Here is a 14,161-nt window from a genome sequence, read left to right as displayed (position 1 = left end):
CCTCCTTAGAGATCATTTCTAAGCCTCAGATGTATCTCAGCTCCAGGCTCACAAAGCAGCAAAACCTGACAAGTGATGCCAAGGTTGACCTCAGGACAAGCTGCATTGAATAATGACCCTGGCACTGACCAATCAATCAGTGGAGACCCCAACCCTGAAAGGGCACACCTGGAAAGCTGCTGAATAGTCTATTGAGAACTGCCCCTGGGACCTTCCCTAAAATCTCCACCCTTAAAACCCTTAGATCAGTGGTTCTCGACCTGTGGGTCACAACCCCTTTGGGAATCTTTTTAAAATCCTGATTTCTGGGCCTCATCCTCTGGAAATTCTGTTTCTTTGTTATGGGGTGGGGCCACAACATTAGTGACAAAGAAACAGAATTTCCAGAGGATGATTCCCAGGTGATTCTAATGTGCAGCCAAGGTTGAGAACCACTGGACTAGATAAATAGGCTGTGCTGCTACTCCAGGTGGTGTGCCTGCCTATACAACCTACGGGCACCTGCTCTTGAGAACTATTAAAAGTCTTGTTTTCACGATACTTCTGTCTCCAGTCCATTATTTTAATTCAGACAGGTGAGCATTTCTCACACAGATGTTGGATATGTTCCGTTTGCTACTAGCAGCCGTGGGCAAACTACGGCCCTCGGGCCGGCCCGTTTGAAATGAATAAAACTAAAAAAAAAAAAAAAAAGACTGTACCCTTTTATGTAATGATGTTTACTTTGAATTTATATTAGTTCACACAAACACTCCATCCATGCTTTTGTTCCGGCCCTCCGGTCCAGTTTAAGAACCCATTGTGGCCCTCGAGTCAAAAAGTTTGCCCACCCCTGTCTCATATTCTTCCCTGCCCTGTTGCCCAGGAAGAGTAATCTTATCGTCTACATCAAGAGATTTCTTTGCCCTCTGGCTTCCTGTTGGGTTGTGTCAATGGGGTAGGATTAGCAAGAGGGAAGAAGGGTGAGATTTAGATATTTATTCCCTTGTGTCCCTCCCTGCAGGCCACTGAAGTCTGGCTGCATCCATCAGACCAAAATCTCTACTCCTGTAATGCAAATTTCTCTTAATAGCCATCAATTACTGCACAATGCCTTGTGATTTCCCCAAACCCTGCCTATACTTTTGTAAATATGGCCTTATTACATTCTTCTCAAGTTATTCTAAATTCAGTGTGTCATCTGAAGCCTATTGGGACTTGATGGATATAGTAAAGGGTAGCAGGATTGGCACCAGAAAAGAAACTCTCAAAACAGGAGTCGAGGACCGGGTTGGTTATACTTTGAAAAGCTCCGGGATGACCTCGTTGTGAGGGGAAAATGGGGCTTGGGTAACACATGGCAGAAAGTGTCATCACAATTACTCAAGTTATCGTCAATGTCAGTCTTGTATGAGGTGCAGGTGAAAGCACTGGGAAAGCAAGTGATGCAGTCCCACTCATTGCTGTGGCAATAAGAGTGTTGTAACATTTGTAGAATCCCTCGCTTAAGACAGCCAGAGAGAGACACACACATAGGAAAAGGAAAATATTAAAAGTTGTGAATCGCACCTCCAATAAAAGAAAAGAACAACTGCAATCATTTTCTCTGAGTATAATAGTTGTTAAAGAACAAAATTCAACCGAGCAAATTTGTGATAGACTCACCTTTCTCCGGAATGTGATTACTAAACCCACCCATCCCTGGAATGGCGATGACTCACTGACCTTTCCAGTGGAATGAGATTACTAAACCCACCCATCCCTGCAATGGCGATGACTTACTGTAAATGTGATATGGCCCCACCCCAGAAGGAACACCTTGTATGGACATATACATTGACTAACCAACCAGCTCTCGCCAAGTACCCCAAGCCCTTGTGCCTTCCTCATTCTCCTTAAAAAGAGTTCTAATCGCTGCACGGGCTGCTGCTCTCCCTTTTCGAGACAGCCCGGCAGGTCTTTCCTCTGATAAAGCTTGTGTCACCTGATTTCTGGCCTCCGACTGATCTTTCAATTTGAAGATCCAATTGGCTCTAATAAGCTATTTGTGTATTAGACAGCATCCCATGTAGCAACCAGAAGGGTGCCCCAAGGGGTTGTACAAAATGGAAGGTTTTTACCAGAAGAAGAGTGGGCAAGAGGGCTACTAACAAAAGAAAAGAATGGATTGTTTTTAGACCAGGACATCTACTACTAGGGGGAAGGGAAGGGCAACCATTTTCATCATATGGATTTCCTGCTATTTCTATTGGGGTTAGGGAGGGCCCATGTGACAGGTGATATCATGGTGTTGACCAGAAAATTCCAGACTTTTTGATTAAGTGTCTGGGAGAGGTTGAAGCAGCAATTAGGTCAGGTATTAAATCTAGGTTTGGTAGCATTAGCTTTAGCACAAGTGACTCCATTTTGGGCTAGTGTTTTTCTTTCACATCACCATACCATTAGCTACCACCTCCATCTTATCACATAGCCGTGTAGTTACCATTTATTTTTTTCATGATGAGAACATTTGAGATCTACTCTCTTAGCAACATTCAAATACAAGATGTAGCATTATTAGTATAATCGTATTGCTATACATTACAACCCCAAAGTTGTTAATCTGATAACTGTAAGTTTGTGCTTTTTTTTCAGTTGAGCTCACTCTCTCTTCCACCTCATTTTGTGGTATTTTCTTCCTTCCTTCCTTCCTTCCTTTTTTTTTTTTTGTCAAAGGCAAACAACAAAAACTGAGCAAGTAAGGAGATTGATTTTATTCAGGCTATTGCAATAGGGAAAACTACCCACATTTGAAAATCAGAGTGTCTCCGCAGAGTGGTTTTGTTTTAAAATTTTATAGGGAAAAATAGGCGAGTTATAGGTGGAAGGATTGCACATTTGGGATTATTGCTGTAATCAGGGGAGTCTGTTAGCTAAACAAGAAATGTTTACCTCTATGTCTAGATGGTTTGTTGGAAAGGGGACAAATATTTCACCTACTCATTTATGAGACAAAAGAATGGGAATTTGGAGGGGTTGTGTCTGGCCTTGTTATAGGTAAACAAGCTGGTCATCAGTGAGTCTTATCCATGTCACCTGGGAAAGGGAGGTTCTTTGTGGTAGTAAGTCATTCCTGAAACATGGTTTTCCAACAACACAGGTAAAGTTCAATATTGTTACTCTGGTTTATTTGAAACACAAATATAAATGACTACTTTACTGTAAGACACCTTACCTGTCTTCAATTAAAACATTTTATTTTATTTTTTGAGCAGTGGTTCTCAATGGAGAACATTTTGTAGTGCTGGAGATTATTTTGTGGTGTCACAACTGGGTTTTAGTAGGGTACTACTGGCATCTAATGGTGGGATCTGGAAATGCAGCTAAACATCTCAAAGGCACAGGAGAACTTCCCACAGAATAAAATGGTCATAAATCCGTACCTATCAATAATCACTTTCATGTTTCAATCAAAATACATAAGGCACTGGCCAACATTGCTAAGTGGTTAGAGCATTAGCCTGTGCACTGGAGGGTTCAGGTTCGATTTCAGTCAATGGCATGTACCTTGGTTGCAAACTTGATCCCTGGCCCTAGTTGGGGTGTGTGTGGGAGGCAATCAATTGATGTATCTCTCTCACATCAATGTTTCTCTCTCTCTCTCTTTCTCTCCCTCCCTTCCACTTTCTCTAAAAAAAAAAAAAATCAATGGAAAAATATCCTTGGGTAAGGATTAACAAAAGAAAGAAAGAAAGAAAGAAAGAAAGAAAGAAAGAAAGAAAGAAAGGCCCATATATAGGCTCTCTACAAGAGACCCACTTCAGAATGAAAGATACACGCAGACTAAAAAGTAAAGGGATGGAAAAAGATATTTCATGCAAATAGAAAAAAAGCTGGGGTAGCAATAGTTATACCTGACAAAATAGACTAAAACAAAGACTATAGTAAGAGACAAATGACACTACACACTGATAAAAGGAGCAATCCAACAAAAGGACATAACTTTGGTAAACATTTATGTACCTACATAGGAGCACCTAAGTATGTAAAGCAAATCCTGATGGACATAAAAGTAATAGAGTCACAGTAGGGGATTTTAACACTCCATTGACATCACTGGGTAGATCTTCTAGACAGAAAGTCAACAAGAAAACAGTGGCCTTAAATGACACACTAAGTCAAATCAATTCAATTGATATCCTCAGAGTATTTCACACCAAAGCAGCAGAATAGGGATTCTTTTCTAGTGCACATGGAACATTTTCTAGGACAGACCACATATTAGGACACAATACAAGTCTCAGTAAGTTTAAGAATATTGAAATCATAGCAAGCATCTTCTCTGACCATAATGCTATGAAACTAGAAATCAACCACAAGAAATAAAAACTAAAAAAACACACCAAATCATAGAGGCTAAATACCATATTACTAAACAATGAATGGGTTAATAATGAGATCAAGGAATAAATCAAAAGGTACCTTGTATCAAATGAAAATGAGAACATAACAACCCCAAATCTATGGGACACAGTGAAAGCAGTCATAAGGGAAATTCATAGCATTACAGGCCTACTTCGGGAAACAAGAGACAACTCAACCATTCTAACTTTACACTTAAAGGAACTTAGAAACAACAACAAAATAAAGCCTAAAGTGAGTAGAAGGAAGGAAATAATAAAGATCAGAGCAGAAATAAACAAAATGGAGTCTAAAAAGCAACATAAAAGATCAATGAAACCAAGAGCTGGTTCTTTGAAAAGATAAACAAGATTGACAAACCTTTAACCAGACTCATCAGAAAAAAAAAATAAGATCAGAAACAAAGAGGAGATGTAACTATAGGCCAACAAATTGGAAAATCTGGAAGAAACGGATTAATTCCTAGAAGATACAAGCTTCCAAAATTGAGTCAGGAAATTGGATTATACAGATTACAACTAGTGAAACTGAAGCAGTAATTAAAAACTCCCAACAAACAAAAGTCCTGGACCAGATGAATTCACAGATGACTTTACTAAACATTCAAACCTGCTGGGGTCCAATCCCAGCGGGTCCAGGGGTCCCCAAAGGTGTGGACGGAGTCGGTGAAGAAGGAATGACACGAAGACAGCCTTCAGTTGATCAGCAGCCTAGTCAGGACCTCTAGCCAGGATCTCCAGCCAAAGTTCTGGTCGTAGTTCTGGTTAGGAACTGACGAGGATCTCATGTTTATTGTCTTGTTACATCCATATTTATACCAGCCGATTTTAATCCTGTCAATTTCTATTACAAAGGTTAGGGCGTTTCTTATCTCCATTCCAGGGAGTAAAGATTATGTAGCTTAACTACCCGCCTGGCACTTAATTAAGGGGTTGTATCCCCTCCCTAACCTCAGGGAAAGATCCCCACCTGGGGAAACAACCTTTCTCGGAGAGGTGACCTTGGTTAAAACACATGGCGCTAAAGAGAGCAAACATATTAAGAACAATATGCTATATATGCCAGGTCCCTTGAAACATATGCTGTGCAGATGTTTCTTTCCTGCAGCGACTGTGTCAAGCAGCAAGGATGGACCGGCTTCCGGCACAAACCAAGACCTATCCTTCTCAAACTACTCCAAAAAACTCAAGAGGAGGGAAAATTCCCATGCTCATTTTATGAGGCCAGAATTATCCTAGTTTCTAAACCAAATAAAGATACTACAAAGAAAGAAAATTATAGGCCAATATTTCTGATGAACGTAGATGTTAATATCTTTAACAAAATTTTAGCAAGTTGGATCCAGCAATATATAAAAAAGATCATATACCATGATCAGGTGAGATATATTACAGGGATACAAAATTAGTACAATATCCACAAATCAATTAGCATGATACACCACATAAACAAAATGAAGGATAAAACCCACATGATCATATCAATTGATGCAGAAAATGAATTTAATAAAATTCAGCACCCATTTATGATACAAACTCTCAGCAAAGTGGGAATAATGAGAACATACCTCGCCCTAACTGGTTTGGCTCAGTGGATACAGTGTCGGCCTGGCCTGCGGACTGAAGGGTCCCAGGATTGATTCCTGTCAAGGGCATGTACCTTGGTTGCAGGCACATCCCCAGTAGGGGACGTGCAGGAGGCAGCTGATCAATGTTTCTCTCTCATCGATGTTTCTAACTCTCTACCCCTCTCCCTTCCTCTCTGTAAAAAAATCAAATATATTTTAAAAAATTGAGGTATATTTATTATACCTCAAAATAATAAAGCCATATATGACAAACACACTGCCAACATCATATTCAGCGGGTAAAAACTAAGTGTTTCACTTAAGATCAGGAACAACACAGGGATGTCTGCTTTAACCATGCATATTCAGTCCTAGCCACAGTGATCAGAAAAGTACTGGCCAAAGAACATATAGGCATAACCCACAGACACAGATAACAATGTGGTGATTGTCAGAGGAAAGGGGGTGGCGGCAGGGGCTGGGTGGAGGTAGGCAAAAGAGATGAATTGGGGATATATGTAATAGTGTCAAAAATAAATAAAAAAAGTTAAACGGCTCCAAATGTTGGGGAGGCAGAGGGCGCTAAAATCGCTTCTCACCTTTCCATTGGGAAAGAACCAGGCTTTAAAGGTTGGGCAAAAATGTCTGAAAAAACTAAATTTATTTTGAGGTGCAGAAAAAAAGCAGGCTCAAACAACTTTAAAATGCAACTTGATTTACCCCTTGGAATTATTGATCATTACTCATTTGTTTGTTACCTATTATTTAAATCACTACAGCTGAACTTGGATTTTTATATGAAGTTTGTCAAATTTTAGTTATAAAAATTCAGGGAAGGAAGAACCTCAGATATTAGTTGAGAAACAGAATAAGGTAGGAAGCAAACTTTTCATAATGGGCCATATAGTAAACATCTTAGGCTAGGTGGGACTAAAGAAAAACTCATTTCTCACTGTGTCTCCTTTAATGTCATACTTAATACTTCTTCTTCTTATCTTTGAAATTGATAAGAGAGAGGAAGGGAGGAAGGAGGAGGAGGAGGAGGAGGAGAAAGAGGAGGGGGAGGAGAGAAACATCAATTTGTTATTCCACTTATTTATGCATTCTTTGGTTGATTCCTGTATGTGCCCTGACCAGGGACCGAATGGCAACCTTGGCATATTGGGATAATACCCTAACCAACTGAGCAACCTGGTCTAGGCCAGTACTTCACTTCTGATACCCTAGCCACAGATGTGTGTGTGTGTAGGGGGATTCCCACCACACCAAACAACTATCAGATTTTCTGGATATCAGCTGGGGGTCCTACAATTTAACTCAGTCTGACACTACCTACCCAGAGATAGCATCTCTGACAGGTTATGGGCTTAGTCCCAAAAGACTGCTCTTCCCCTCCCCCCAACCCCCTGCCTCCATTCCCTACTTCAAATGCCAATGGCAAGTCCAGGTTGTCACCTGTATTTCTGACAGCTGTACATTGGAGGCTCCCTCAACCCCCTCCTTGGTTTGATTTTGCTGGAGCAGCTCACCGAACTCAGGAAAACTGGTTACTTACTAGATGAGTTCTTTATTACAAAGGACACTAAGGATACAGCCAGATGAAGAAACACATAGGGCTGGGTCCAGAAGGGTCCTGAGCACAGGAGCTTCTGTCCTGTTGAGTTTGGAGCACGTCACCCTTCCAGCCCTTAGAGGTGTTCTTGTTCACCAACCCAGAAGTTCTCCAAACTCCATTCTTTTGGGATTTTGTGGAGGCCTCATTACATAGGCGCAACCAGTTCAATCATGGGTCATTGGAGATTGATTCACCCTCCAACACCTCTCCCCCACCAGTTGAGATATAACTGACATATAACATTGTGCCAGTTTAAAGTGCACAACGTGTTGATTTGATATACTTACATATTGCAAAATGATTGCCATGATAGCATTAGATAACATCGCCATACATCTCATAGATGCCTTTTTTAATGTGTGTGGTAGTGAGAACACTTAAGATCTACTCTCTTAGCAACTTTCCAACCCACTAATCACAGGTTGGTCCTACGGAAATCAGACACTTAGTCAAGAGTTGTGTCCCAGGAACTAGGGACAAAGACCAAATAATTGTTATTGTATCAGAGAGACAATAACAATTGTTCACCAACCCAGAAGTTCTCCAAACTCCATTCTTTTAGGATTTTATGGAGGCCTCAGTTCCTAGCCCCTCATTCATACAAGCTTTCTCCCCACCACATTCTTAAAGATTACATAGAACACACCTCAGAAAATAGGTACTTCTGCTTAGAAAGACTGTTCCCTTCCTGAAGCTGGCTTTTAGTTGGTACAGAAATAGCTTCAAACCCAAGAAAGCATTGATTGAAGGATCTGTATTCAGAACTTCTGCTGCCGGTAATTGTAGATTGGGAAATTTGGACCAACCCTCCAGCTGAAGATAATGAAGTCTGATGTCATGTACATTAAAAAGTGTAACTTAAAGCACCAAAGATTTCAATGCTAGTAAGAAATCACTGCAGTGGAATCTGCAAAAGTTGAGCCCTGGCTGGGTACCTCGGTTGGTCGGGATATTGTTCTGATGGACCAAGGTTTGGGGTTTAATCCTCAGAAAATCTGGTCTGAGCACATGCAGGAATCAACCAGTGATTCCTGGGTAGAACAACAAATTGATGTGTGTGTTTCTCTCTCTCTCTCTCTCTCTCTCTCTCTCTCTCTCACTTCCTCTCTCTATCTAAAAAAAGAAAAAAAAAAAGTTGAACCTATAGACCCAGGGACAGGTGGTAGAGAAAATGGGAAGATGTTTGTCAAAGGTACAAACTTCCAGTTAGAAGATGAGTAAGTTCTGGGGATGTACTGTCTACAGCAGGGGTGGGCAAACTTTTTGACTCGAGGGCCACAATGGGTTCTTAAACTGGACCGGAGGGCCGGAACAAAAGCATGGATGGAGTGTTTGTGTGAACTAATATAAATTCAAAGTAAACATCATTACATAAAAGGGTACGGTCTTTTTTTTTTTTTTTAGTTTTATTCATTTCAAACGGGCCGTAGTTTGCCCACGGCTGGTCTACAGTATGGTTACTATCCTATATAATAAAAGCCTAATATGCTAAGTGTCTGGTCGTCCGTTCAACCAATCAAAGTGTAATATGCTAATAATATGCTAAGGCCTCTCAACCACTCGCTATGATGTGCACTGACCACCAGGGGGCAGATGCTCCAACCGGTAGTTTAGTTTGCTGCTGGGGTCTGGCCAATCAGGACTGAGCGAGATGAGCCAGACATACCCTGGAGCCCTCCTGTGGTCCCTCCCCAGCTGGCCAACCTCCTGTGTCTCTCCCCAGCCCTGATTGTGCACTGGTGGGGTCCCCTCTACCTGGCCTGCACCCTCTCGCAATCTGGGACCCTCGGGGGATGTCAGAGAGTCAGTTTCGGCCTGATCCCACAGGCCAGGCTGAGGGACCCCACTGGTGCATGAATTCGTGCACTGGGCCTCTACTAGTTAATAATACTGCATTGTGTACTTGAAAGTTGCTAACAGAGTAGATACTAAATGTTTCTCCCTAAAAATAAAAGGTAATCATGAGACGTGTGGAGGTATTAGCTAATGCCATGGTGGTAATACTTTTGAAATACACCTTAAATTTACACAATGTTATATGTCAGTTACCTCTCAATAAAGCCGGGGGGAAATGGGGACTGGGAAAGCCAAAGGGGGGAAAATTACTGCCTGGGGACTAGGAGAGGATAGCGCTCCAGGCAGGTGAGCCAGATACTCTGGCTGAATTAATTCTTCCTTGAGGTGGTCTAGAAGAGGCAGCTGAGTGACTAATATGAGCTTTAGGTGTCTGCAGACTCAGGAATGAAGGGTATCTTGGGTTGATATTCCAGAGGAGTATCTCTTAGAAACAGAGGAGAACTGGAAGCAATCCAATGGGTATATGGACTACAGCCAGGTTTCCCACCACCTGGAAGGACCCAAAAAAGCTCATGTACCTACAGAACATTACTATCAGACAAGTAGACTTTAATGCAAAAACACATGCAGAGATAACAAAGGTAACTTTATAAACATAAAAGATTCAGGGCACCAGGAAGACAAAACAATCTTGAATATTTGTACTCAATGGCCTATTGATTGAACTACAAGCAGAAATAGACAAATTCAGTACCACTCTGAGTGATTTTAACATACTTCACTCCATAAATGATACAACAAGAAGACAAAAAAATCAGTCAAAATAAATAAGATTTAAACATGATTTAAAAACTTGACTTATATCGAAACTTGGACATATATAGAAAATGCACTGAGTTGACAGAATTACATATTTATCAAAATGCACATTTATTTTTCATGACAGACTATGTTCTAAGTTTGACCATAAGTGCTACAAAGGCAAGTCTCAATAAATTTCAAAAGATTAAAATTATACAGGGTATTCACAATGCAATATATTATAAATCAATAACAAAAGCATAAGGAGATCCTACATATACATTATGAAATGCACTTTTATGTAACTCATGGATTAAATAAAAAATCTCAGTCGAATCTACTCAAATATATTTCTCTGTTTAGATTCTAGCACAAAGGAGAACAAAATAAAGAAAAAGATGATGATGACTCAAAGGGGAGGGTGAAAAGAGAATTTATTTAATCAATATATTAATGTGGAGGCAAATGAGTTTTTACTACAAGTTCACTAACATCCAATAATTATTCATTAAATTTTACTAGTACTTAATAGAAAGATATATCTTAAATTATCTCATATATCCCAATATATGAGAAATATTCCCAATATCACTATTAAGTGTGTAATTAATATTACTCTGCCTATTTTGTAGATGGTGAACTGAACTCAGAGTTAAGTTAGCTGATAAATGACAAGTAGTAAAACACAGAACAGCAGGATTTAATACAAAGCTATTTGACTAGAAAGTCCATGATTAACCGCTTTGCTAGAAGAATTGAATTATGGAAGAGTGATGATTTCTGGCATACCCAGTATTTCATGCCCTTTGACTCATCTAGAAGCTCACACCCAAGGCAGATGACAGAATCATGAAAAAGAACCTGTTCTAGAAATGAACTTCCTTAAAGCTCCCTTTATGTCTCTATTCCTCAGGCTGTAGATGAAGGGGTTCATCATGGGAATGACTACTGTGTACATCACTGAGGCCACTGCCCTGCTCCTGGAGGGGAGAGGGGATACAGAACTAAAGTAGACTCCAACACAAGTCCCATAGAACAAGAAAACAACAGTCAGGTGAGACCCACAGGTGGCAAAAGCTTTATACTTTCCACCAGCTGATGGGATTCCCAGGATGGAGGAGACAATTCGAGTGTACGAGAAAATGATCCCCAAAAGGGGACCCACACCCAAAAGGCCGGTCACTAAATATGAAAGGATGTTGTTGGTGAGGGTGTCAGAACAGGCAAGTATGAGGATCTGAGCGAGGTCACAGAAGAAGTGGGGGATTTTCAAGTCTGTGCAGAAGGACAGATGCAACACCATCAGACTGTGGAGCAGGGCATTTAGAAAGCTAATGAGCAAGGAAAGAAGAACCAGCAGACCACAACGACATGGGTTCATGATGACCGTGTAATACAGAGGGTGGCAGATGGCCACATAGCGGTCATAAGCCATCACAGTGAGGAGCATATTGTCCATACACATAAAAAAAAGGAAAAAATAGACCTGAGTGAGGCAGCCTGCGTAGGTGATGGCCTTGTTTTCTGTCTGGATGTTCACTAGCATCTTGGGGACTATAGTGGAGGTGAAGCAGATGTCAATAAAGGACAGGTTGGAGAGGAAGAAGTACATGGGGGTGTGGAGGTGGCAGTCAGAGCTGACCCCTAGAATGATGAGCAGGTTTCCAAGCACAGTGACCAGGTACATGGTCATAAACAGCCCAAAGAGAAGGGGCTGTAGTTCTGGGTCCTCTGAGAGACCCAACAGGAGGAATTCTGCTACATCGGTTTGGTTTTCTGATTCCATGTTATGGATGAGTCTGCTAGAAAATGGAGACATGAGTTACAATGAAACAGACATCACTTGTTTGACACAAGTCGTTTAGCTGTGCCTTAAATTCTAGTAATAATTAAACAATTCTCCCCTTCAGGTTTCTCTACTCATTCCTTCCTTCACCAAGTAATTTTTGAGTGACCTGTATGCATCATATATTTTTCCAATAATATAATTAAAAAAATGAAAACAAGCGCTGTTTTATTTTATTAAGGAACTATCATGGCCGCATGTCATTTTAAAATCTAGGATTAAATTCTAGTAGTTTCTTCTTATGGCACCAAACCTGGTTAGATGACTTAATTTTCTCAGAGAATATTACTGCCCTCCAAGAAGTCTTTTTTTAAAAATTGATTTTAAAGAGAGGAAGGGAGAGAGAGAGAGAGAGAGAGAGAGAGAGAGAGAGAGAAATATAGATTTGTTGTTCCACTTATTTATGCATTCTTTGGTTGTTTCTTGTATGTGCCCTGACTGGGGATCGAACAAACAACCTAGGTGTATCAGGATGACGCTCTAACCAACCGAGCTATGCAGCAGGGCTCCTCTGAGCACTCTTGAGTGCATTCAAACCCTAGCATCTTTGCAGAGAAATCTTCCCAAAGGAACCAGTGAAGGTCCAGCACATCCTCGTGGATCACTTCAGGGGCATTCTAGCCAATAAACAAATGCCCAAGTCCTCACTCTGGCACTCAGGTTCCTGCATCATCTGGCCCCTGTAATAGTTACACATGAAGTGATGTATTTTCAGCAATCGCCGCCTCCTAAAACTAACACTGCACATTGTGGTTGAGTCAATAAATTGTTAAGTGTGAATATTTCTAAGAGCTGGTATGCAAATACCAGCACAAAACATTATGGATGAAAATGTGTCATTTTCTGTTTTAGACAAAACTGAACTAATCATTTCAGGGTGTGTGCTTTGGAAAGACACATTCTTTTTTATTTCTTTATTATTATTTAGTAGGGAGCACATGTTCTTAGCATAAGTGAAGGAAGACTGGAATGCATGGAGTGTTGAGAAAGCAAAGGAGATGAATGAGCATTTTTTTTTTCTGCCTTTGTACTGGAGGGAGTGGGAGAGAACTGCTGAACTAACCCAAATAACATTCAGCCACTTTACAGGATCACAGCTCATACGATGGTTTCTGAGGGAGGAAAGACATAGTCTATTGATGAGAGAAAGAAAAGAGGTTGAGCAATGTTCATAGGACATTTGTGTCCCTCAAATGAATAGGATGCTTTGTGCATTAGATAAGATAAGGTCTCACTACTAGGGACTTAGTGGATATTTTAGAAATATCAGCTATAATTATTGCCATTGCTATTATTATTTTTTAATAACAACATAATTGCTATAGTAGGCTGTGTGGAAACTGTTGAGATTGGTTTAGGATATTTCTTTTCCCTTCACTGTCCTGATACACAGGCTGTTACCTGTTTCAACAGTCACTATTCCGAAAACATGAGTGGAGGTTATTATACACTTGGAAATTTTAAAATTCCAGATAGAGACTTTATCATTTTTCTGTGCTAGAATGTTAAAAAGTTTCTCCAATAATTAAAATGGAATGACTATATGATCCAGCAATGCCACATCTGAGTATATATCCAAAAGAAGTGAAAGCAGGGTCTCAAAGAGATATTTATACACACATGTTCACAGCAGCATCATTTACAGCAGCTGAAAGATGGAAGCAACCCAAATGCATACTGAAGATGATTGGGTGAGCAAAATGTGGACTATACATAAATATTTTCAGCCTTAAAGAGAAAGGAAATTCTGCACTAGACTGATAGCTTAGTTGGTGGAAGCACCATCCACATGCACCAGGGTTTTGGGTTTGATCTCCGGTGAGTGCACTTACAGGAAGCAACCAAAGAATGCATAAATAGGTGAAATCACAAATCAATCTCTCTCTCTCTCTCTAAAATCAATAAATAAAAATTTAAAAAAGAAAGGAAATTCTGACACATGCTACAACATGGATGAACCTTGAAAACATTATGCTAAATGAAATAGACCAATTACAGAAAGACTAACACTGTCTGATTCCACTTATGTGATATACAGCAGGCAAATTCATAGTTGCAAAAGGCAGAAGGTGGTTGCCGGGGCCTAGGGGGACAGCAGAATGGGGACTTAGTGTTTTAGTTTTGCAAGATGAAAAGAGTTGTGGAGTTAGGTGGT

At 40.4% G+C, this 14,161-nt stretch overlaps 1 protein-coding gene across 1 annotated transcript; it reads right to left on the bottom strand.

The window, feature by feature from the left end:
* Nucleotides 1–11,007: 11,007 nt before the first annotated feature.
* Nucleotides 11,008–11,952, bottom strand: LOC102442822 (olfactory receptor 7G3). Its single transcript, XM_006102458.1, has one exon. The coding sequence runs from the start codon at nucleotides 11,944–11,946 to the stop codon at nucleotides 11,008–11,010; it is 939 nt and encodes a 312-aa protein (XP_006102520.1). The 5' UTR covers nucleotides 11,947–11,952.
* Nucleotides 11,953–14,161: the final 2,209 nt, after the last annotated feature.

Source organism: Myotis lucifugus, unplaced genomic scaffold (assembly GCF_000147115.1).
Source record: "Myotis lucifugus unplaced genomic scaffold, Myoluc2.0 scaffold_414, whole genome shotgun sequence".
NCBI lineage: Eukaryota > Metazoa > Chordata > Mammalia > Chiroptera > Vespertilionidae > Myotis > Myotis lucifugus.
The sequence above is the reverse complement of the archived record's forward strand: the minus strand, read 5'-3'. Positions and strand labels throughout refer to the sequence as shown.